The sequence below is a fragment of the Acromyrmex echinatior genome, chromosome 16, assembly GCF_024713525.1.
Source record: "Acromyrmex echinatior isolate Ae372 chromosome 16, ASM2471352v2, whole genome shotgun sequence".
Lineage (NCBI taxonomy): Eukaryota > Metazoa > Arthropoda > Insecta > Hymenoptera > Formicidae > Acromyrmex > Acromyrmex echinatior.
The window spans coordinates 3,367,634-3,386,384 of record NC_141867.1 but is presented as its reverse complement, the minus strand read 5'-3'; the positions used below and the strand labels follow the sequence as shown (position 1 = coordinate 3,386,384).

General features: G+C 33.6%; 1 protein-coding gene across 2 annotated transcripts; it reads right to left on the bottom strand.

Moving 5' to 3' along the window:
- Window positions 1-827: 827 nt before the first annotated feature.
- On the bottom strand, window positions 828-18,292 carry LOC105143144 (hypothetical protein). Of its 2 annotated transcripts, XM_011051210.2 has the most exons (3): window positions 17,635-18,292; window positions 16,105-16,179; window positions 828-8,343 (listed from the first exon to the last, which is right to left on the bottom strand). In XM_011051210.2, exons 1-3 carry the CDS (start codon window positions 17,740-17,742, stop codon window positions 8,050-8,052), a joined length of 477 nt encoding a protein of 158 aa, XP_011049512.1. In that variant the 5' UTR covers window positions 17,743-18,292; the 3' UTR covers window positions 828-8,049. The 2 variants fall into 2 exon arrangements, with proteins under 2 accessions (XP_011049512.1, XP_011049514.1); XM_011051212.2 differs by lacking the exon at window positions 16,105-16,179 and having other exon boundaries at window positions 17,635-18,291.
- Window positions 18,293-18,751: the final 459 nt, after the last annotated feature.

The window sequence follows — 18,751 nt, the reverse complement described above, 5'->3', positions numbered from 1 at the left end:
CTTTTTTAAAAAATAATATTACATAAAGTCGCATTAATATGATAAACAATATTGTTCAAGATTTTTTATTTCACACGTTTCACAACTTTGCCGCGTCGTAATGCAACAAAATTTTAATTAAAATTTGACAAATTAATTTCTAAATTTTCGCCTGTGTCATATTTCGAATATTTATTTATTCATATCATTTTATTATTTTTTGTATTATATTATTTTTTTATACAAGATCATATCACTCTCTTACATCAAAAAATTGACCTAATTCAAAAGATGTGATTTTCGAGTTAACCATGAATGAGTTAAATAAAGCTTACTCTGTCAATCATGAAAAGTAAACTAACTCAACTTCATAATCCGTCCGCCAAATAGTACCTACTTGTGTCGTTCTTAAGGCTTTCAAAGAGATCATAATGTCTTCTACGAGAGTGACACGTTGTGAATTATGTCATTTTTGTAAATAAAAAAGAAAATCTTCTACAAAGAACTCTTAAAATTAAGATAGTTTCATTATCAAGGTTTGAAGAAATTGTTTTATTTTGAATTTAGTCATTTTAGTTAATTAAAGTAAATATAAATTGTGGATGGAAATTTTGAATTATGTTACTTTTTATGAATTATTCCGTAATATAACTTAATATAACTTTGTAGAATATAAAAATTGTCACAAGTCAAAAAAGATGATTTTTTGAAAATTGTGAAACAAAAATAAAGTAAAGAAACAATATATGTATCTATTTATATACTTCAGTATCTTATATGTATATGTAAAATTATGAATAAGGATAGGAATATAGGTCAGTAATTCTTAGAATAAAGAACCAGAGAAGTAAGCTGTTTAAAACTCATTTATTGAACATGACATAAAAATCACGATACATAATAATGATAAACCGAGTCTATTGTAAGCTTCAAAAACTTTAGGAGGGGATACATTATTCATTTATAATTTTCCAGTGCAGTATGGCGCGCGCGCGCGCATGTGTGTGTATGTGTAGTGTTGTGTTGTGTTGTGCAGGGTGGTGTGTAAACCCTCTATCAAACTCTACAGATGAATACTTTATACATGTATGTATAATCATTACGCATGGAATGTGCACCCATCTTCTTGCTTTCGCTCGCATCTCTCTAAGAAAGTCGAATTAACAATTTCGACGACAATACCGATATTGCCCATCTTTATCCTCGCGAAAGTGATTCTTTAAATTTCGATTTCATGGCAACACTTCTTTCTATAATTAAGTAAATCTTTCTCTAACGAATCATCGAAATAAAAACTTACATCTCGCGTACACAGAGAATAGATGTTCTACGAAAGGAGCTTTATTGAGAGAGACAGCGTTAATAATAAAGCCAATAATAAAAGTTTGAATCAATAAACTGCAAAGAACAGAGTTATTGATTTCCGATTTATACACGGGTGTACTTATACACATGGAGTCACTGCAGTGTTCATCGCTATAATCCTGTATTTTAACTTGTATCAATACTTACAAGTATTTTTTCTGATTTTTATTTGCTTGAGAAAAAATACAAAATCATGATTTCGTAAATATTAATCCGTTCAAAAGTCTCTTCTTTACATCGTTTATTCTATTTTACAATTCCGTTACATATTATAGAAAAATTCGAGGAGAAAATCAAACAGACTCCGAGATCTTAATCGTATGTATGGCGAATCGGTATCGTCGTCGGCGTTGTTCTATGGAAAAAAAGGAGCAATCGGATTCGCTCTACAACGAAAGTTGCTATCCATTGAAAAATAAATATGTTAATGTAAACTTGAGAGATAGTGTATGAGTAGAAGGAGAGAATATGAGACGGCTTGATCCGAGCGCGCCGCCACGTGAGTGGAGGATCCGATCGGGCCCCGCTACTCTACGCTACTTTTTTTTTTGCTTTTATAATCGTGGGCTTTTGGCAGTGATATTCAATCGTCGTGACTGAGGAGAAAGTACCTAATCGATCGGCGACGACGTTGAACTTTGTCAAAGTAAGACAAGTATTACTTTTACGAAAACGCATTTTTCTTTTTTCTCGAGTTCTTCAAATGAATTTTTGTTGAATGAAATACTTTAGCTTACAGATAATTTGACTGTGGAAATTAATAATCCTTTTTCGTTCCTATATTGCCAAAAGTATAATTTTCATACATGATTTCAATATCATGTTAACTTTTGCTGAAAGAATCGATCTTCTGCAAAGAGGAAGGAAAAGACGCGGGGAAATGTTTCTCGTTCTGTAAACTTGCAAAGGTTTTGGCACTTCTCCTCAAACACGCAATAAAAATCCGCTCAAAATGTCCCGAGTAAAGTATAACAAATAACCATAAAACAGTAGTAGTAATACAAAAAATAGTCAAGTCGTCACGTAATAAATAATATATACATATACATATATCACGCGTATGCATATATATTATTTATTATATATATATATATCTATTATATATATATGTATACATATATCTCTGCACGTGTATAGCTTTGCAATCGCATTGCGACCGTAGAATGAAAGTGGATCGAGAAATCGTGGCGTTAAACAAAAAAATATGTCCATTTCGATGAATAAAGACGTGAAACAAAGTGAGGACACATACAGAAACGTCTAATATAACGTTCAATATATATTTCGTCAAGAAGAAGCGAAAAAAAATCCCAATCCACGTTTACTCCGCGGTCCGAGGCCGCCATAATATGAATAAGATCGTATATATTTTATATCTCATCAATTTCTAAATTCTAATAACACCATTTTTTCTAATCAGTACGAATCAACCGGCGAAACTCTGGGAACGCGAGCACGAAGTTGAATCGCGGTGTTCAACTCGCATTAATAACAGTATCGATTCAAAAGATACGAAACAAATAAACGTCAAGATATGCAAATAAAAATAAATTAAAAAATCGAAAACAATAAAATCATATGATTATAATGGAGTCAACTGTCGTCAAATTTGTCACAGCAGATCCAAGTATCAAAAAACTTCAAATTAAAAATTTGTAGATTCCAATTTAATCATCAACGTGAACTTATATGACATTGTGGAAGTTTTTCCGAAAGGCATAATATTATTATATATAAATGTATTATATATAATATATCTGCAATATATAAGTACCAATTAGATTTAATATGATTCCGTCGAACATCGCGTGTCCCAACGTTTCGCCCAGCACCCTATATTTATCGATATTTATACTTTTTGTCTCTGCGTTTTTTGTTTCACTAAAGCAGTCTTACATAAAGCGGCAACTTTTGGAAATTATTCGCTTCCATATGCAAAATGATTCGTCAATCTGTTTTATCACACCGAGCAAACATTCGGTTTGTAAATAATCCTTCCTCTTTTCTTTTTCTTCTTGTCCCCCCCTTCCCCTCCCTCTCTCTCTCCCCTTTCCCTATTTTCATCATCTTCATCTCCCTGCTGTCCGCACCCGAAGAGAGAAATGCAGGTTGAGCTACGCAAATTTTCAAAATTTTCAAAATTTTCCGCGTGATGTCTACCGACTAAGCTTTCTCTTAAATCTGACGTGAGTCCGAAAGCGTGAATCGATGTATATTAATCTGCTCTTTTTACATTGTAACGAATTTAAAAGATTTCACTTCTTTTAGCAAATCAAATTACATTGGCATTTGTGCCGAGCAGATTACTTTTAAAATTAATTACAGTTGCTTTTAAAATCTGTTTTGCAATCTGAAAATAAATGAACTTCCACAATATTTTCTTTCAACCGAGTATAATCGATGAACGCTTTCGGAGTTTCAGACTCTTAATATTATAATATACACGTTAAGACGGACGTAAACGACTTCAAATGCTCGTGTACCAGAATTCCTTCGTCTTTCTCGAAAAAAATCCGAAAGCAACGTTCTTTCTCTTTTTTGAAAAAAAAATTATCAGAGATTTTCTCCTTATTTGGAGCACCCTCGTGTTGTTCAGCCCAACCAAAAATGAATTCCTCATTTTGACGCTTTCAAAGAACGCGAGTCCACGACCGATGAAGAATCGAAGCGTTCGAATCTCGTCCTAACTATATCCGCCCTCTAACCCCCTTAATCGTTGCAGAATAATTCTATCTTATAGCTTACGGTATCACAGAGTTACACGCGGCATCGCTTAATTGCTCCCAGTTCGTAATCGCCGATACGCAACCGATAGAAAGAAAGCATGCAAATTATGCCCATCGCGGGGAAAAATCAGAGCATTTGTCAACGGACGCGAAGAACATCGAGTGTTAGCTACATTTTTAAAAATAAATCAATTTAAATTTATTGTTCAATCACTAAAAAAATTTAATTAAAATTTATATAATAGTTAAAATTTTCAAATTTCGAAATTCTCGTGCAATATGTTTCACTCAATATTTATTGTATTTTAAATTAAAAAAATTCGTCACTTGACTTATTACTCATCATTTATCACTTTGAACTTCAGGCAGATTAGCAGATCAAATCTCATTTCAAAATAAGAATTTAAAAATATATATTCTCGAACTTGTTTGGGTGATCAAATAATCTCAATGATTACGAAGAGTTAATTAATTAGCGTACAAAAAACAAATCTTTTAATTATCAATTACGTCAAAAAAATATCTTTGGAATGATGTTTCGGAGAAAAAGGAGATGTATTTCTCAAGACGAAAATCTCTCATTCATCAAGACGAAGTTAACGCTTCTTCTTTGTAACACTCGAAGTCCTTTGTACGTGCGATCTGCAAAGAGCACACGTCCCTTCCCGCACCTCCTTCCCTCCGACCGACTCAACTTGTAACGCGAAACAATACATTATATAGATATATATATATTATATATTACATGTGAAAAAATTAACAAGCGCTCTGTAGCGACGACGCGAAACAACAAATACGAATAACTCGGGCGCGCGAGAAATATCTCGAGGAGAAAAACGTTGTCTACATCTTCGATGGCAAGCGACGAGTGTGGCGAAAATTCGTTCAAAAAAATATCTTCGCCCAGCCCGCGCGCGATTTGAGGAAAGCAGAAGTCTATAGAACGATAGCGCTCGCAAATCGCGCCTCTTACAATACGACACACATACACCGCGGAATGCATCGTTAATGGTACCGGATGCATCTCTCATGCTTCCCTATATAGGCCACGCCGTGTACTTTAGCGCTATCGTATCGTACGCGATACAACACGAAGGAAACAGCAATATATCGTTCAATAAGCTGATATGCGTAATTGCTCGATAAGTTTCTGATTTTCTTGAAAAACAATCACGAAAAATTAAAGGAAGTTTTAGCGTTTGATAAAGTATAAATATAAAGCAAGTCTATGCACAATACTCGAGTCATTTAGAATGGCAGAATGCGATTTTTCTTAATCTTGGAAAGTTCAAATTTTTCTTACACTAACACTAGTCTGAATGAAAATTTACTTATACTAATTGAGAACTTTTTACACTCTCTTTGTCTACTTTATAGTACTTTATAGTAGGTTGCAAGATGTAGAGAAAAATTGAATTATTTTTGTAAAAAAAGAGAACTTTAATGTTAAACAATTTTCATCAAATATTATTTCAAGTCATCAAAATTTAATTTAAAAATAAAAATTTTAATAAATTTTAATAAAAAAAATTTTAATAAAAATTGTATTGAATTTAAAGTAGCACATTTGAATGAAAATTCACCCACAATAGCATTCTAGAAAAAAACCTTTTCCGCGATGGTACTTGAATTTTTCTGTACTCCGAGGCTATTTTTCAAATATTAAAATACATTACTCGACGCATCAGTTCTACGTGAAAAATGTTCCTCGTATTATATTCCTCGTATTATACGCCGCGATTGTATTCCATGAAGGTTTCCTGAAGGGGAGATCCCTAAAAACGAGATCCGCGCAGAGCGAACGCGCTTACAAGGATACGTAAGTATAATTGATATACATAAATTTGCGACGTTGAATAGGAATATATATATATGTGAAAATAAATCAAGTCTCTTAGGCTTCGCACGCTCGGTGACCCGAAGTGAGCACGCAAGTTGCGTACATTCATACGCGGCCCTGAATCACACGCACATATACGCACAGTATCCTTCCTCTGCACGACGAAATCCGATCCCGCAAAGGCGAGAAACTGCCGTTGCTGCTTCCAGCACGCAAACTCGAACCTAATCCGAACAACAACGAATGAGCCTTGCTACTGTTTAATAAAAACGACATTTTTCGCGGCGCTTCTTACGCTAGCGACTCTCTCTTTGCAAGTTGGCCCGTATATTTCTCGCCGCGCATCTCGCGCCGATTCTGTCCTCATTTCACGCCGAATGTGTGTATATATATATATATATATATACAAACTTCACGTATCAATTAAGCAAATAAATAACACAATCAGAACAGAGTCGCGCTTAACGTGCAAAGAGTATGAGCCTCTATCTTTAAAACGGTTTTGCGTGACGTACTGATTAGAGAACGCTTTTCAGTCTAGGTTGCGAGAAAGTTAATTGGATGTTATGATTGAAGATACGCGGTTCTGTTTAACGTGTTTCACGCGAAAATAATTTGGCAAAGAAATAATAAACGCATCAAGAAAGAGCCTAAAAGATACTCGAAAGATGCCAGAAAGATTGAAAGGTTTAGAGAAACACTTTCATATTAAACATAAAACACTATTTTTATATCAATTTATATCAGATTTTATATCAGATTTCTTTCAGGCATCATCATGTCGTCCTTCAGGTATTACTTTTCCTCCACGAAAACCAGGAACATCTTCGCGCCCGCTAAATAAACGCATCAGCATCAAAAGGATATCTAAAAGATACTCGAAAGATGCTGGAAAATTTGGAAGGTTTAGAGGAACATTTGAGACATCAGAAAAAAAATGGTTTTTATATTAATCTATATTAAATTATATATCAGATTTCTTTCGAGCATCTTCACGATATCCTTCCAGGTAATTATTTTTCCTTCACGAAAACACTTTCGCGCCCGCTGAATGTCTTTCTCCTTTCGATCTTCGTTCCCAATCGTCCTACGTTAGGAAAAGAATAACGTATATAGCGCAATGCGCACAAGAAATCGCGCGCGATGAAGGAACTTAATATTTAGGTCTGGCAACTCAAGTGACTTTATTCCATATAACCGACCGATCGCGAGTCTGCGACATTCAACGTGCGAGACATCTCGTGATTTGTGCAAGACAAGATCTCGATATTGTAATCCTGTTTTTATCATTATGTACCTCACTTCCTCCGTCGCCGATTCCTTCGTCCTTCACGATTGTCCTTTGACTTTCGATGATCTTCGATGATTCCTTGAAATCTCCTCGATCAATATCGATCGATCGATCGGCTGCGATCTCACTGTCTTCCCAGCTCCTCCTTTTCTTTTGCTCTTTCTCACGCCATCTTAAACAGATTCTCAAATTGGAGAACGTAAAATCAGAGCTTTGCACTATATTGGCTCATCGATATTGCTTTGGCTTTTATATATCGGCGTAGTCGCGGAACTGCAGATCATCTTAAAAATGTTGCTGTCCAAAGGAACATCCCAAGCGTCTCTTCGTCCTCTCGAGCACTCACCAATGCTGCGTCCGATCGTTCGATCGAGGTCTCTCGATCCGTGAGGCTGTTTGACATGATCGACTGTCGACATCCAGCGAGTCGAACACAACGGCTCGAGGATCGTTCAACCAACTCCTCCTCTTCCTTGCTTGTGTTGGGCTAACAAACTTGAACGTGCTCACTTTCGAGCTGAACGTGTGCGAACTCCTTTCTCCTCCTTCAGACATCCGCGCGACATTTTTCCCCTCCCTCCCCCTCTCTCTCTCTCTCTCTCTTTCTCTCTCGATCATACTCTCTCGCATATTCACACACATTCTCCGTTGCTCTCGTTTCCTCCGGCATTATCATCTCTTTCTTTCTCCTTTCTTTTTCTTCTTTACCAAGCTGAAGGCGGATCCGGACACGAGCGCGCCGCCACGTTGCTGCTCGACTCGGATACGGTAACGGGTGCCGAAGTGCGTCGGATCTCGATCGGTTTCGAGCCGGACGCGGGTGGCCGGCCCAAAACCCCTTGACTGTTTCACGATAGATTACGTTGATCCTCCGCGCAATCTTCTGCCTTCTTCAGCGAGCGCTTCAGCTTATCCACCAATCGATTATGAAACTTGTTGAGGGAGTTCGAGCTGCCGGTCTTCGGCGGCGACGTGCTCGTGCTCTTGCTCGGGCTCTGGAGAGAGCTCTGCGACGCCCTTGAAGACGTCCTCGAGAAGTGCCGCGAGGTCAGCGGCACAGACCGGTGCGCCGGCGAGGTAAGAAAGTCGGAACCAGGGGAGGTCGACAACGACGGTCCCTCCGACTTGGAACACTCGGATACCTACAAAAAAAACCGGTATGTTCCGGATTATGGGGAAAATTTCCTGGGGAAAATTTCCTGGGTAAAATTTTTCCATGTCTTATCGTGTGCATTATTGGCATCAAGATTACAGAAAATCTGTTTTATATTAGATGTTTGCAAAAGTTCGTAAACCGTTAGATGTTACTAGAGTGTATTGTAAAATAATAATTATTATTGAAATTGTAATAAAAAATGATGATGAATTTATCATTTCACCAAATCAAGATTATTATATTAACATTTTAATGGTTATTATTTGTCTCTAAGGCATTAAATAATTTATCAACGTGCAAGGACGAAATCATCAACTATAATCGAAACCATTAACGAATCACTATTCCATCATTATTTACAATTACAGTCTTTACTCGTGTGATTTGCCTTTCATCCAGATTCTATTCTAACATTCATCACGAAATCACGATAAAGTGCAATCATCGTCGTGATAACGACAGATTTCGCGCACCCACTTTGTCGAAGTCATTCGTCTGTTGCTTATTGTGCGAACGATGGAAGCTATGATGAACTCCGTGATATTATTTTAACACGTGCGAGTAATAGACAGTAATAATAAACTAAATACTATTAACCAAACATTCTTTATTTTTCATCTTCTCTTCAAATCAAAATTCATAACAGGATTGCCACAAATTCTTATTTTTAAATTCCATAATTGATTTTCCTGACTATTTTCAATTTTTCTGACACTTTCCTGATTTTGATAGCAAGCCTGCATGATTAAAAAAAAACCTGATGTTGACAGACATTGATTTGAATTTTTCAATTGGCAATTAATTTGATGACACGTGAAGAATTTCATTACATTCTTGAACAATGAGACAAATTGTTTCAACAGATTATCTTTTAAACATTTATCTTCATAATGATTTTTATCCAACAAATTTTGCGCTGTAAATAATGCGATCAAATAAAAAATTAGAAATATTTCTATTTATATTGTACTATAAAATATATTACAAATAATTTTACTATTGCAAGTTACTTTAATTTACATTAATTTACTGTAGAAAGTTGCCTCTGATATATACTAAAACGATTCAAAATATCAATTTAAAGTACTTAGGCTTTTTAATATGATAGCAATCCAGATATGATTCATGCAATATTCGTACCTATATTGATAAGATGTTAAAGACCGAAAAGGAATGTATTTGGAAGCACCGAGTAATAATATTTTGAAGTTACCGTAACTTCCTTTAATCAGCATTTATGTCCAAATATGTACCTAAACGTTAACGTCAAGAGAATCGTGATAACGGCAATAACTGTAACGGGTACGCAATTAATTCGCATGAGGACATGCATCTATCATTTCTCTCACAAATGAAACGTGTGCAACTCCCATGCGACAATAACGATGTCATTTGGCTAATTGATTTGCGTGTTTGTGAGGTTGTCGAGTGCGAACTGGGTGAGTCATTCTGAATTATTCAACGCCGAAGCACAATAAAAATTGGAAAATGTCTATATCGTATGTATATGACGCATACGCATATATTCGACACGCACAAACGCGTACGTGCCCTTTTCCACGTCGTTCGTACGATCTACATCGGACTTGAGATCACGTACTCGTCGTGTCATCGCGGTAGAAGGAGGTAAGTGGCTGATTAGATCAGATTTGTTTCATGTGTGTCCCTTCATTTACACATACAGTGACGACAAACGAAATTGATAGTGATTCTCAGACAGTGATTCTCATATTTTCTGAAATAAATTTTATCAACAATTTATTAAACTAGTTAATCATTTCAAACTTTAATTATGACATCAAGAACCTTATTTAAATTATTTTTTATTCTTTTTAATCACTTTTACGCATTCACTTTTTGAATGAAATGCAAGAATATAGATCTTTATGTTCTCATAAAAATTTAATGATAAATGTTCTAATTTTCTTCTTCATATTTTAGAGCTCAATATTTTTGAACATAAAGTTGTTTAATTTCTTGTCATCTAGAATTTTTATATTTTTTTACACATATAAACATAAAAAATTATTAATCCATTTCTCTTCACTATCATATTTTCAGCATCATAAGATAAAATCTTCTTTCTCTATACAAATACTCCATATGAAGTATCTTTTCAATTTCTTTTATGCATATGGATTATATACATTGTGTACAGAGAACAGAACTAAGACACTGTAGAAAAGATATAAACAGGACGGTGGCAAGAAATGGGTTAAAATGCATTAATGGGTTAAAAGAATTATTAATATATCATATTATTTAAAATTCTCGAGTATAATAATTTTTATATAAGTACAGAGTACAATGTTTATTGTCGCAGCGATTATTAACTCACTTTGCTCCTCTGATTCTAATCTTACCTATATACCGAATTTATTCTCGCTGTTGTATTACGTGCGGTTACGCAATCCTATGTATCAGAGGTGAAATACAACGCAATCTGTATTGATAGGGAGGGGGGAGGCACAAGTGGAGTCTGTAAACGTTTCTCATTTAATCTTATTGCGATCCATTATTCGTATTAATAAAGAACCTTTTATCAGAGCGTAATACGAGATAAAAATAGAAGTATTGAAAATAAGAACAACGATCGATTATTCACTGTGCTATCGGCATACAGAACAAATTCAGAACAGGTGTTTGCAGCTGATTTGTTAATGCTCCGAGTTTCATGTTAATCATTAACACGACAATAAATCTAATCTCGTTTGATAATTAATATCTTGTGAGATATAAACTGAAAATCTTAATCCGAAAGGAAAAGATTAAATAAATAAATAAATAAAAATTAATATCTCATGTACAGCTTAGAGATTATTAATAACAAATGACAATTTTTTAAAATTAAAACATACAAATATTATAATATTGTAGAATTAATTAGGTCTCCAAATAATTTCCCGAGGAAACTATGAATAATAATTTGTTGTATTAATCCTTTATGCTGCTCAAAATAGTTTATTTCATAATTAAATATATGTTTTTAATAGCCAACAGATATATATTTATTTAATTATCAGCTTTTGGAATTAATTCGAATGTGATTTACGGATATTTTTAGAGCTTGAAGTATTGTTATTGAAATTTATATACCTACACCAACTTAAATGCATAAATTGATATCTAAATTCAGCATTAATTTCAATATTTATGTTCTCCGACGGTAAGCGTACTTAAAAAAGCTTCACGAAAATATGTTATAATTAGGCGATACGGCTATATCATGCGATAATGCATGTCGCACAGATTAAAAAGTACGCAATACACAAACTAACAGCTTCGTGTTATATAATTGGCAATGATTTCCCGTGAGATTGCATTAATGTTCTGGCAATAATAATCATATCTCTATCGTACTGCGTACTTGTAACTTTCAGTGTCACGTGCTCAAGTTGGCTCTAAATATCGGCATGGAAGGACAAAGAGTTGATTAAAAATATCCCGTTCACGCGTTTTTATAACAGTACAACGCATTACCCGTGACGGAAATTAACTCCTCATTATGTATTATATATAGAACGAAATATTAAGAATATATTTTTGTTCATATTTAATCATTATTCTAATAATTTGATAATAATGGATCATAAATATCTATATTTGATAATTATTCTATTAATTTAATAATAACTAAATAACTAATTGCTAATAACTAATTAATCGCTACTTTATTAATCAGATTACGTACATATATAATTATTGTCACGTTATGAGTGATCGTATTTCAAATGATAATATAAAAAATTATAATTACTTATTTAAAAAATATTTAAAAAATACAATATATGCTTAAATATTTTAAAAATCAAAATTTTTTAATATTGTATTTTTAAATATTTTATTATTTTATTCGTCTCAAAATAATCTTGAGTTATTTAATAATCGCGTACAATTATCAGACTTTCCTTATTTAAAAATAAACGAGAAAAGAAATAAGAGCTAAAATTGAGAAGTTGTGATTTATCCGCATAATCATGTTTTCGTTTCTTGTCAATTATTCTTTTCGCATCGTTTTTATTTACAAACTACTATCTTTCTTAAATACTCTATCTTATTTTAAATGTATCAAGTTCAAGAAACGGCATTTAAAAAAGCAAAATTCGCAAAATTATCCGGGTCGAAACCGAAGATTGCTAGCTTACGCAAAATGGAAACAGTTATATCATCTTGTCTTGTATCTTGCGAATATCTTTTTCATGCACATAACTTTTGTCGCGACACGCGTTCCTGTTAAAGCTGCAATATTCCCGTAATGCAGTCTCTTCATGGTTGAAGAGCTGTGGAATTATCTCATTCTTGCGCAGAGTCTTTTCGACAAATCTTTTAATTTTGTAACAGTATCATTAATTATTACATATTTAAAAAAGTATAGATTTATGGTTTTTAAAAAAATTGAATGTTTTTTTAAGTATTAATCTTTAAGACTACCATATTTCAAATCAGAAAAAACTGATGAGAAAACGATAACTTATCGGCCTAGCAAATTATGCAACACATTAGGTAATAACAAATTTCTGTTATTATCATTATTACTTTATGAAATGGCGTAAAAAATTTACCGCAATAATTAAAATGTGGAAACGTAAAAATTAAAGAACTCGTTTAAAAATAAGCCATAATGAATGATTTAAAAATGCAACATAATGAATGATTCACAGAATGATGTAAGACATATGAATAATTAGAAAATTGCACCTTTATCCCAATTTTATCATATTAACTTCTGATAATAATCTTTCGAGGAATTAATTTAATTGAGATTAAATACGCAATATATAAATATACACACTATTATATTTTATTACAAATTATGCGATTATAGAATGAATGAAACAGATAAGCAACTTTCAACGATTGAGAATCCGTATGAGAGTCTACCGCACGATAGGTTGCGAAACCGAAGTTTGCGCAATATTATGTCATAGATATACTACTTTGCACGTCCTAGACCTACAAGAATATATTTCCATTAGAAATAATTTGACAAAGCCTAAATCACACTAGCATACATTACATAATTAATATATGACGTCACAACCTTTCGATTTATGATATTAATCTCAAATTTTTACATCACAAGTGAAATCTGTTCTAAATTATCTAAAGGAAGTGATTCATAGTTTAATCATGATAATTGATGCACCTGGAATTACCTCGTTTATTCATCCTCTCGTATTCAATTACTCATACTTTAAACATAAAAAAATTCTCTACGATAAGTATGTCCGTTAACACTAGAAACTATGTATTGTTTAAATTAATATTATGTTTCTCTAAAAGATAGAATTCTGAAACTTTATCACTTTTCAATAATTATAATAAAATGTTTAGTTTTTTTATCACTTTTTCATAATATAATAATTTATTCGATTCGTTCTCTTTTAGCGAATAAGAAATGTTGGTGCTTTTAATGTTAAAGGTACATAAAATATTCGAGTAAAACGGAAAAATAAGTGACATTTGTATAAACCGCTTTACCATGGAAATATGATGATAAGTAAACACGTTATTATCATTATGTCTGAACTTATCATATCTATTGATGCATTAATAATTACAATAATTTCATGCAACTCTCGTTAATTAATTTGTAATTTCCGTTGTCACTGTTATCGTGCAATTATTTCATATGTAAATAATAAAATAAAGTAAACACAAAAATCGCAGTACCATCGATGATATGACATTCGCGATAACATTTATGACCGCGTGCAATTTATTATTTCAGATTAATATTATATTTCTGTAAAGAGACAGGATTCTGAAATTATTTTGACTTTCACTAATTATATTAAAATATTTATATAGTAATTTATTCATTTCATCTCCTTTTAACAAATAAGAAATGTTTTTAGTGTTAAAAATTATAAAATATTCGAGTAAGATGAAATAATAAGTGATACTTGTATAAACCACTATGGAAATACGGTAATAAGTAAACATGTTACATCATTATGCCCAAACTTCTCATACACTGATTAGCGCATTAATGGAATTTACAATAATTCCATGTAACTCTTGTTAATTAATTTATAATTGTCGTTGTCACTATTGCATAAAATTATATTATATAAAATTATTTCATATGTAAATGATAAAATGAAATAAACACAAAAGTCGCAATACCATCGGCAATATGACATTTGCGATAACATTTACGAGCGCAATAAACCGAATGCAATTCACAACATTATACGCATAACTGCCTACGTCGTGTTAAAAATAAATTTCTAGCCGGCGTGTATTTATCCGTCGAGACACGTGGTTTCGATCGTCACCTATTATTGACTATGCTTATTCAGCATCTGCAAATACAATTTCGCTGAACGTTTAGTGATGCCAAGGGAGAAACCGGTTCCGAGTGCGGCGAGTTGATCTTTTACGGCAGCGATGTCACGAGAAAAAAAAGGTCCGACTTTTTCCGAGCTATTTATCGACGAACGTCGGCGCGAGGAGAACGATCGACGTTGCGAGTTACGAACACGGTCAATCGTGTAAAAAAAAGTTTGATTTGTCCTTGACGCTCAGAGGAAGCAATCAAACTCATCTTATTGCTGCATGGATCGCAAATTTCCTCACGGTTAAAATTTTTATGACAAATTTAGAGATAACTTGTCTTTGATATAAGGCAGTGGAAAATTTTAAATATTAAAGATAGAAAAAGAAAACTCTATAACAAGTTCAAAACATCATATAGATAGGGGTGAAAGTTTACTTCTCAATTCAAATTAATTTCACATTAACAAAATTTTAGAGACGCGCGTATCACGCAATCTAGAATTAATTTTCTATATTATCAATTATTTCCATCTTGATGTGAAAAGATATTATATTTGAAAATTTTGTATTTAAAAACATACACAAAAGACATGTAAAAATTGTAATACATACACATCACAAAAGCAACAGTTATTGAGACAAATCTGAAAGGACTACACAGATTAAAGCAGTATGTGTCTTTATCGATGAATTTGAATTTAATTTGAAAAAAAATTTAGATTTACTATAAAATCTTAATTGCTTCGTTTATATTAATTTACGATTTAATTAATTTATTAATGACTTGAGTCGAAATCTAATTATAATCAATATTTTGTTAAGTCATTCTTTCTCTTTCTCGAGAAAATTTCATATTTCAAATGGAATTATATATTTTCGCTGTTAATTCAAGATCGTTAATTCAACATTTCCATTATCGCGGAATTTGCATTATGTGTACACAATTATACTAAGTTACACAACGTCACATAAATAACATAATTACATAAGAAAAGCAGGATATTTTACAGGAACAATCAAAAGGGTAACAAATTGCAATTAGCTCTTGTATAGCTCCAAGAAAATCGATACTATATTTATATTACTTATCAATACCGAACAAACAGAACAATAATATCTTTATGTCTTTATACATCTTTCTCAATTATATCTTCTTTTAATATAAATATTTAATATAAATCTTTTCTTTTACTTAATAATAAAAAACATATTTCTAGAGATACTCTTGAATGTAAATCAATCGATATTTCCTGAAGCTATGGGAGTTAAATGAAGCGTTTATTTTGAAAAGGTTGACAAATGCAGCAGCTGTTGAAACAGCTTTCTCATCAATATTTAAATATGCTCATCTCATTTCTAACAAGTCATATAATACAACAAAATCTATTATATTTTCAAAATAAACGCCTCTGACAGATTGGAAAAACGAAACGACACGCCGCGTAAAGCTAGGATGGCCGATTACCATGAGAACCGAGACGGGAGGACGATCGGACGTGCCGCACTTCGCAAGACGGCTGTGTCTGCCGGTTCGCCAGACCTGCGAAAAAATCGCACTGGTGCAGTGGCGACATTCTTTCTCGGTTTCTCGCCCGTTGTCTATTCGTTGCAATTTTGCGCGCAATCCTTTTTCCGACGAACGCCCGTAAATAATCCCAAAACCGTGCAACAAGCAAGATATGTCGGCGAAAGTATGCGCATAACGATTTTCCTTAAACGCGTATTTCATTTTTCGTGCTGGCGGTTGCAATGCTTTCGCGTTAATAATATACATGCGATATAATGCGCGAATGACGCATCAAAACTGGCCGGCGCCATTGTTGAGTCTTTTGCAATTTTGTAAACGATATTCTCTCAACATGTAAACTTTCAAAAAAAAAAAAAAGAATTATTTGCAAACTTTTTTTTTATATGTTGCCGTCGATAAACGATTAAAGGAAAATCTATACGCATGACAATACAGATGCGCAGTTACGTCACTGGCGTTGTCGATATAAACTGGATTGTCGAATTCATCTGAATTCATTAAATTCACTGTATTGTAGTGTCTTGCAAATTAAAACTCTCGAAAAACTTTTGACATTTTATGACACCGAACACGTTGACAATCACGCACGAAGATTAATATTTATCAACACTCGATTTTTTTTTAGCGACGTATATCGCCATATATCGTTACAACGGTCGTGCAATACGGATAAAAAGTTAAACTCCCACTTTTCATTTAATACAAAAAGTTATGTAATATAAATTTCTTTCGCTCCTTTTATTTACTGCCATATAGTTATTTTTTTTATTATATACGTAAAATACCAAAGTTATATCAATTCTTGCGAAGAATCTTTATGTTTTAAATATATTGCCAATAATGCACATTATCAGACTATTTTTTAATATTCGGAACAGCATTTTTCAATTAGCGCTTCGTGAAACATAGACATTTTTTTTAGCAGTTGTATACTCCTCATCAAAGATTGAGAAAAAAATGATTGCAATTATCATAATTTAACTACAATTTATGGTCATATTTGATGCCAAATGTACATTTTTTAGACTCGAAATATTATTATATTATAATAATATTACTAACATTTTAGAAATAATAACTATAATGATTATAATTTAGTCGTTTTCGATGACAACTATATATTTTTTAAAAGGATTCTAATTATTATTATTACTAATATTACAACAGTAATAATTATAAAAATAAAGCTCTTAACCAGAATTGTTTACCATGAATTATAATCACAAATACAAAAAATACTTTTCTCTCAATATTATCTTATTTAATATCAATTTCGATTTGCATTTCTACTTCGTATCGTAAATAAAGGCAGGGAAATTTAAACATGAATGATGACATATGTGTATCTTAACGGTTCCGGCAATTTTCTATCTGCCTCTCTCATATCAAAGGAGCGTTCAGTCACTCGAAGTCTATTTGAAAAAACGCCGCACCAAGTGTAAAGTAAATAAACATCATCCTACTCACCTTTCGGCTGCGACAAGCCTGCGGATTCGAGCACTCGGACGATCGTCGACTCCTATTAGTCTTGTAAATATCCCATTCGTTTTTCACCACAGGCATCATAAACGCCATCTCGTAGACTTTTATTATCTGGTCTCCGTTTCACACTTCGCCTGCCCAGTTCGTCCCTATCTTTTTACGTTCCGCAATCTCTTTCTCTTTCTCTCTTTCTACCGCTTTTCTAGATACTCTAGAAAGTTTTAATACCTTGCACGGCTCGCACCACGCAAGAGTGAGAGATAGAGAAAAGGCCAATCGTTACACTGGCGCGTCAGCAGCTCCAACGGATGATGCCTTGCCTACGAGTTCTCGCTAAGAATTTTCGCTTCCGAAGAATTCTTCCGCTTTGCGATCAATCGCGATCGATGTCGATTCCCGCTGACGGTGTCGACGATGTTGACGATAATCGCTACGTCCGGCAGATCGAACTGGAAAACTTCATACACGTCGCGCTCGCACAAGTGCGTTTGCGATATGCTCGATAATGCGTGCGTCTTTTATGCCCTTTCCGTTTAGCTACAGCTGGCGTATCGCCTGTTCCGGCAATCCGTTTCTCAACTCACGTCCGTACAATGCGGCAGTCCGCTACGGAATAAGCACGCCGGTCTGCGCGTGGATAAACGAGGGTCTTGCGAGTCATGACGAGAGTGGTAGGGACGAACCGGCGCATCCATTGGCTGTTGTTGAGGCGGGACACCTACGTCACGAGTTACCATTGATTTTTCAATGTTGATACACACAGCGGCGTGCTGACATGCCGGATTGAATTTTTGGCGGCGCGCTACCGTGGCCCGACATGTCATATTACGCGTAGATGCACTCCCGACCATGCTTACGTGCGTGCGTGCACGCATACGCGCATTGAGAGAAAAAAAAATCGTTGGAGTAACCATTTAACTGTAATTTACAAGTCATTTTTTGAAACAACTATAAATATATAATTGTTTTGAATATGAATTATAGTAATTTGAATACCGAATTATCGATCGTAACGACCATAATATGTATTCATTCAACTAATTATGATTATCTTACATAAACTATACTATAAAATGTTGTAACTATACATATAAGATTATTG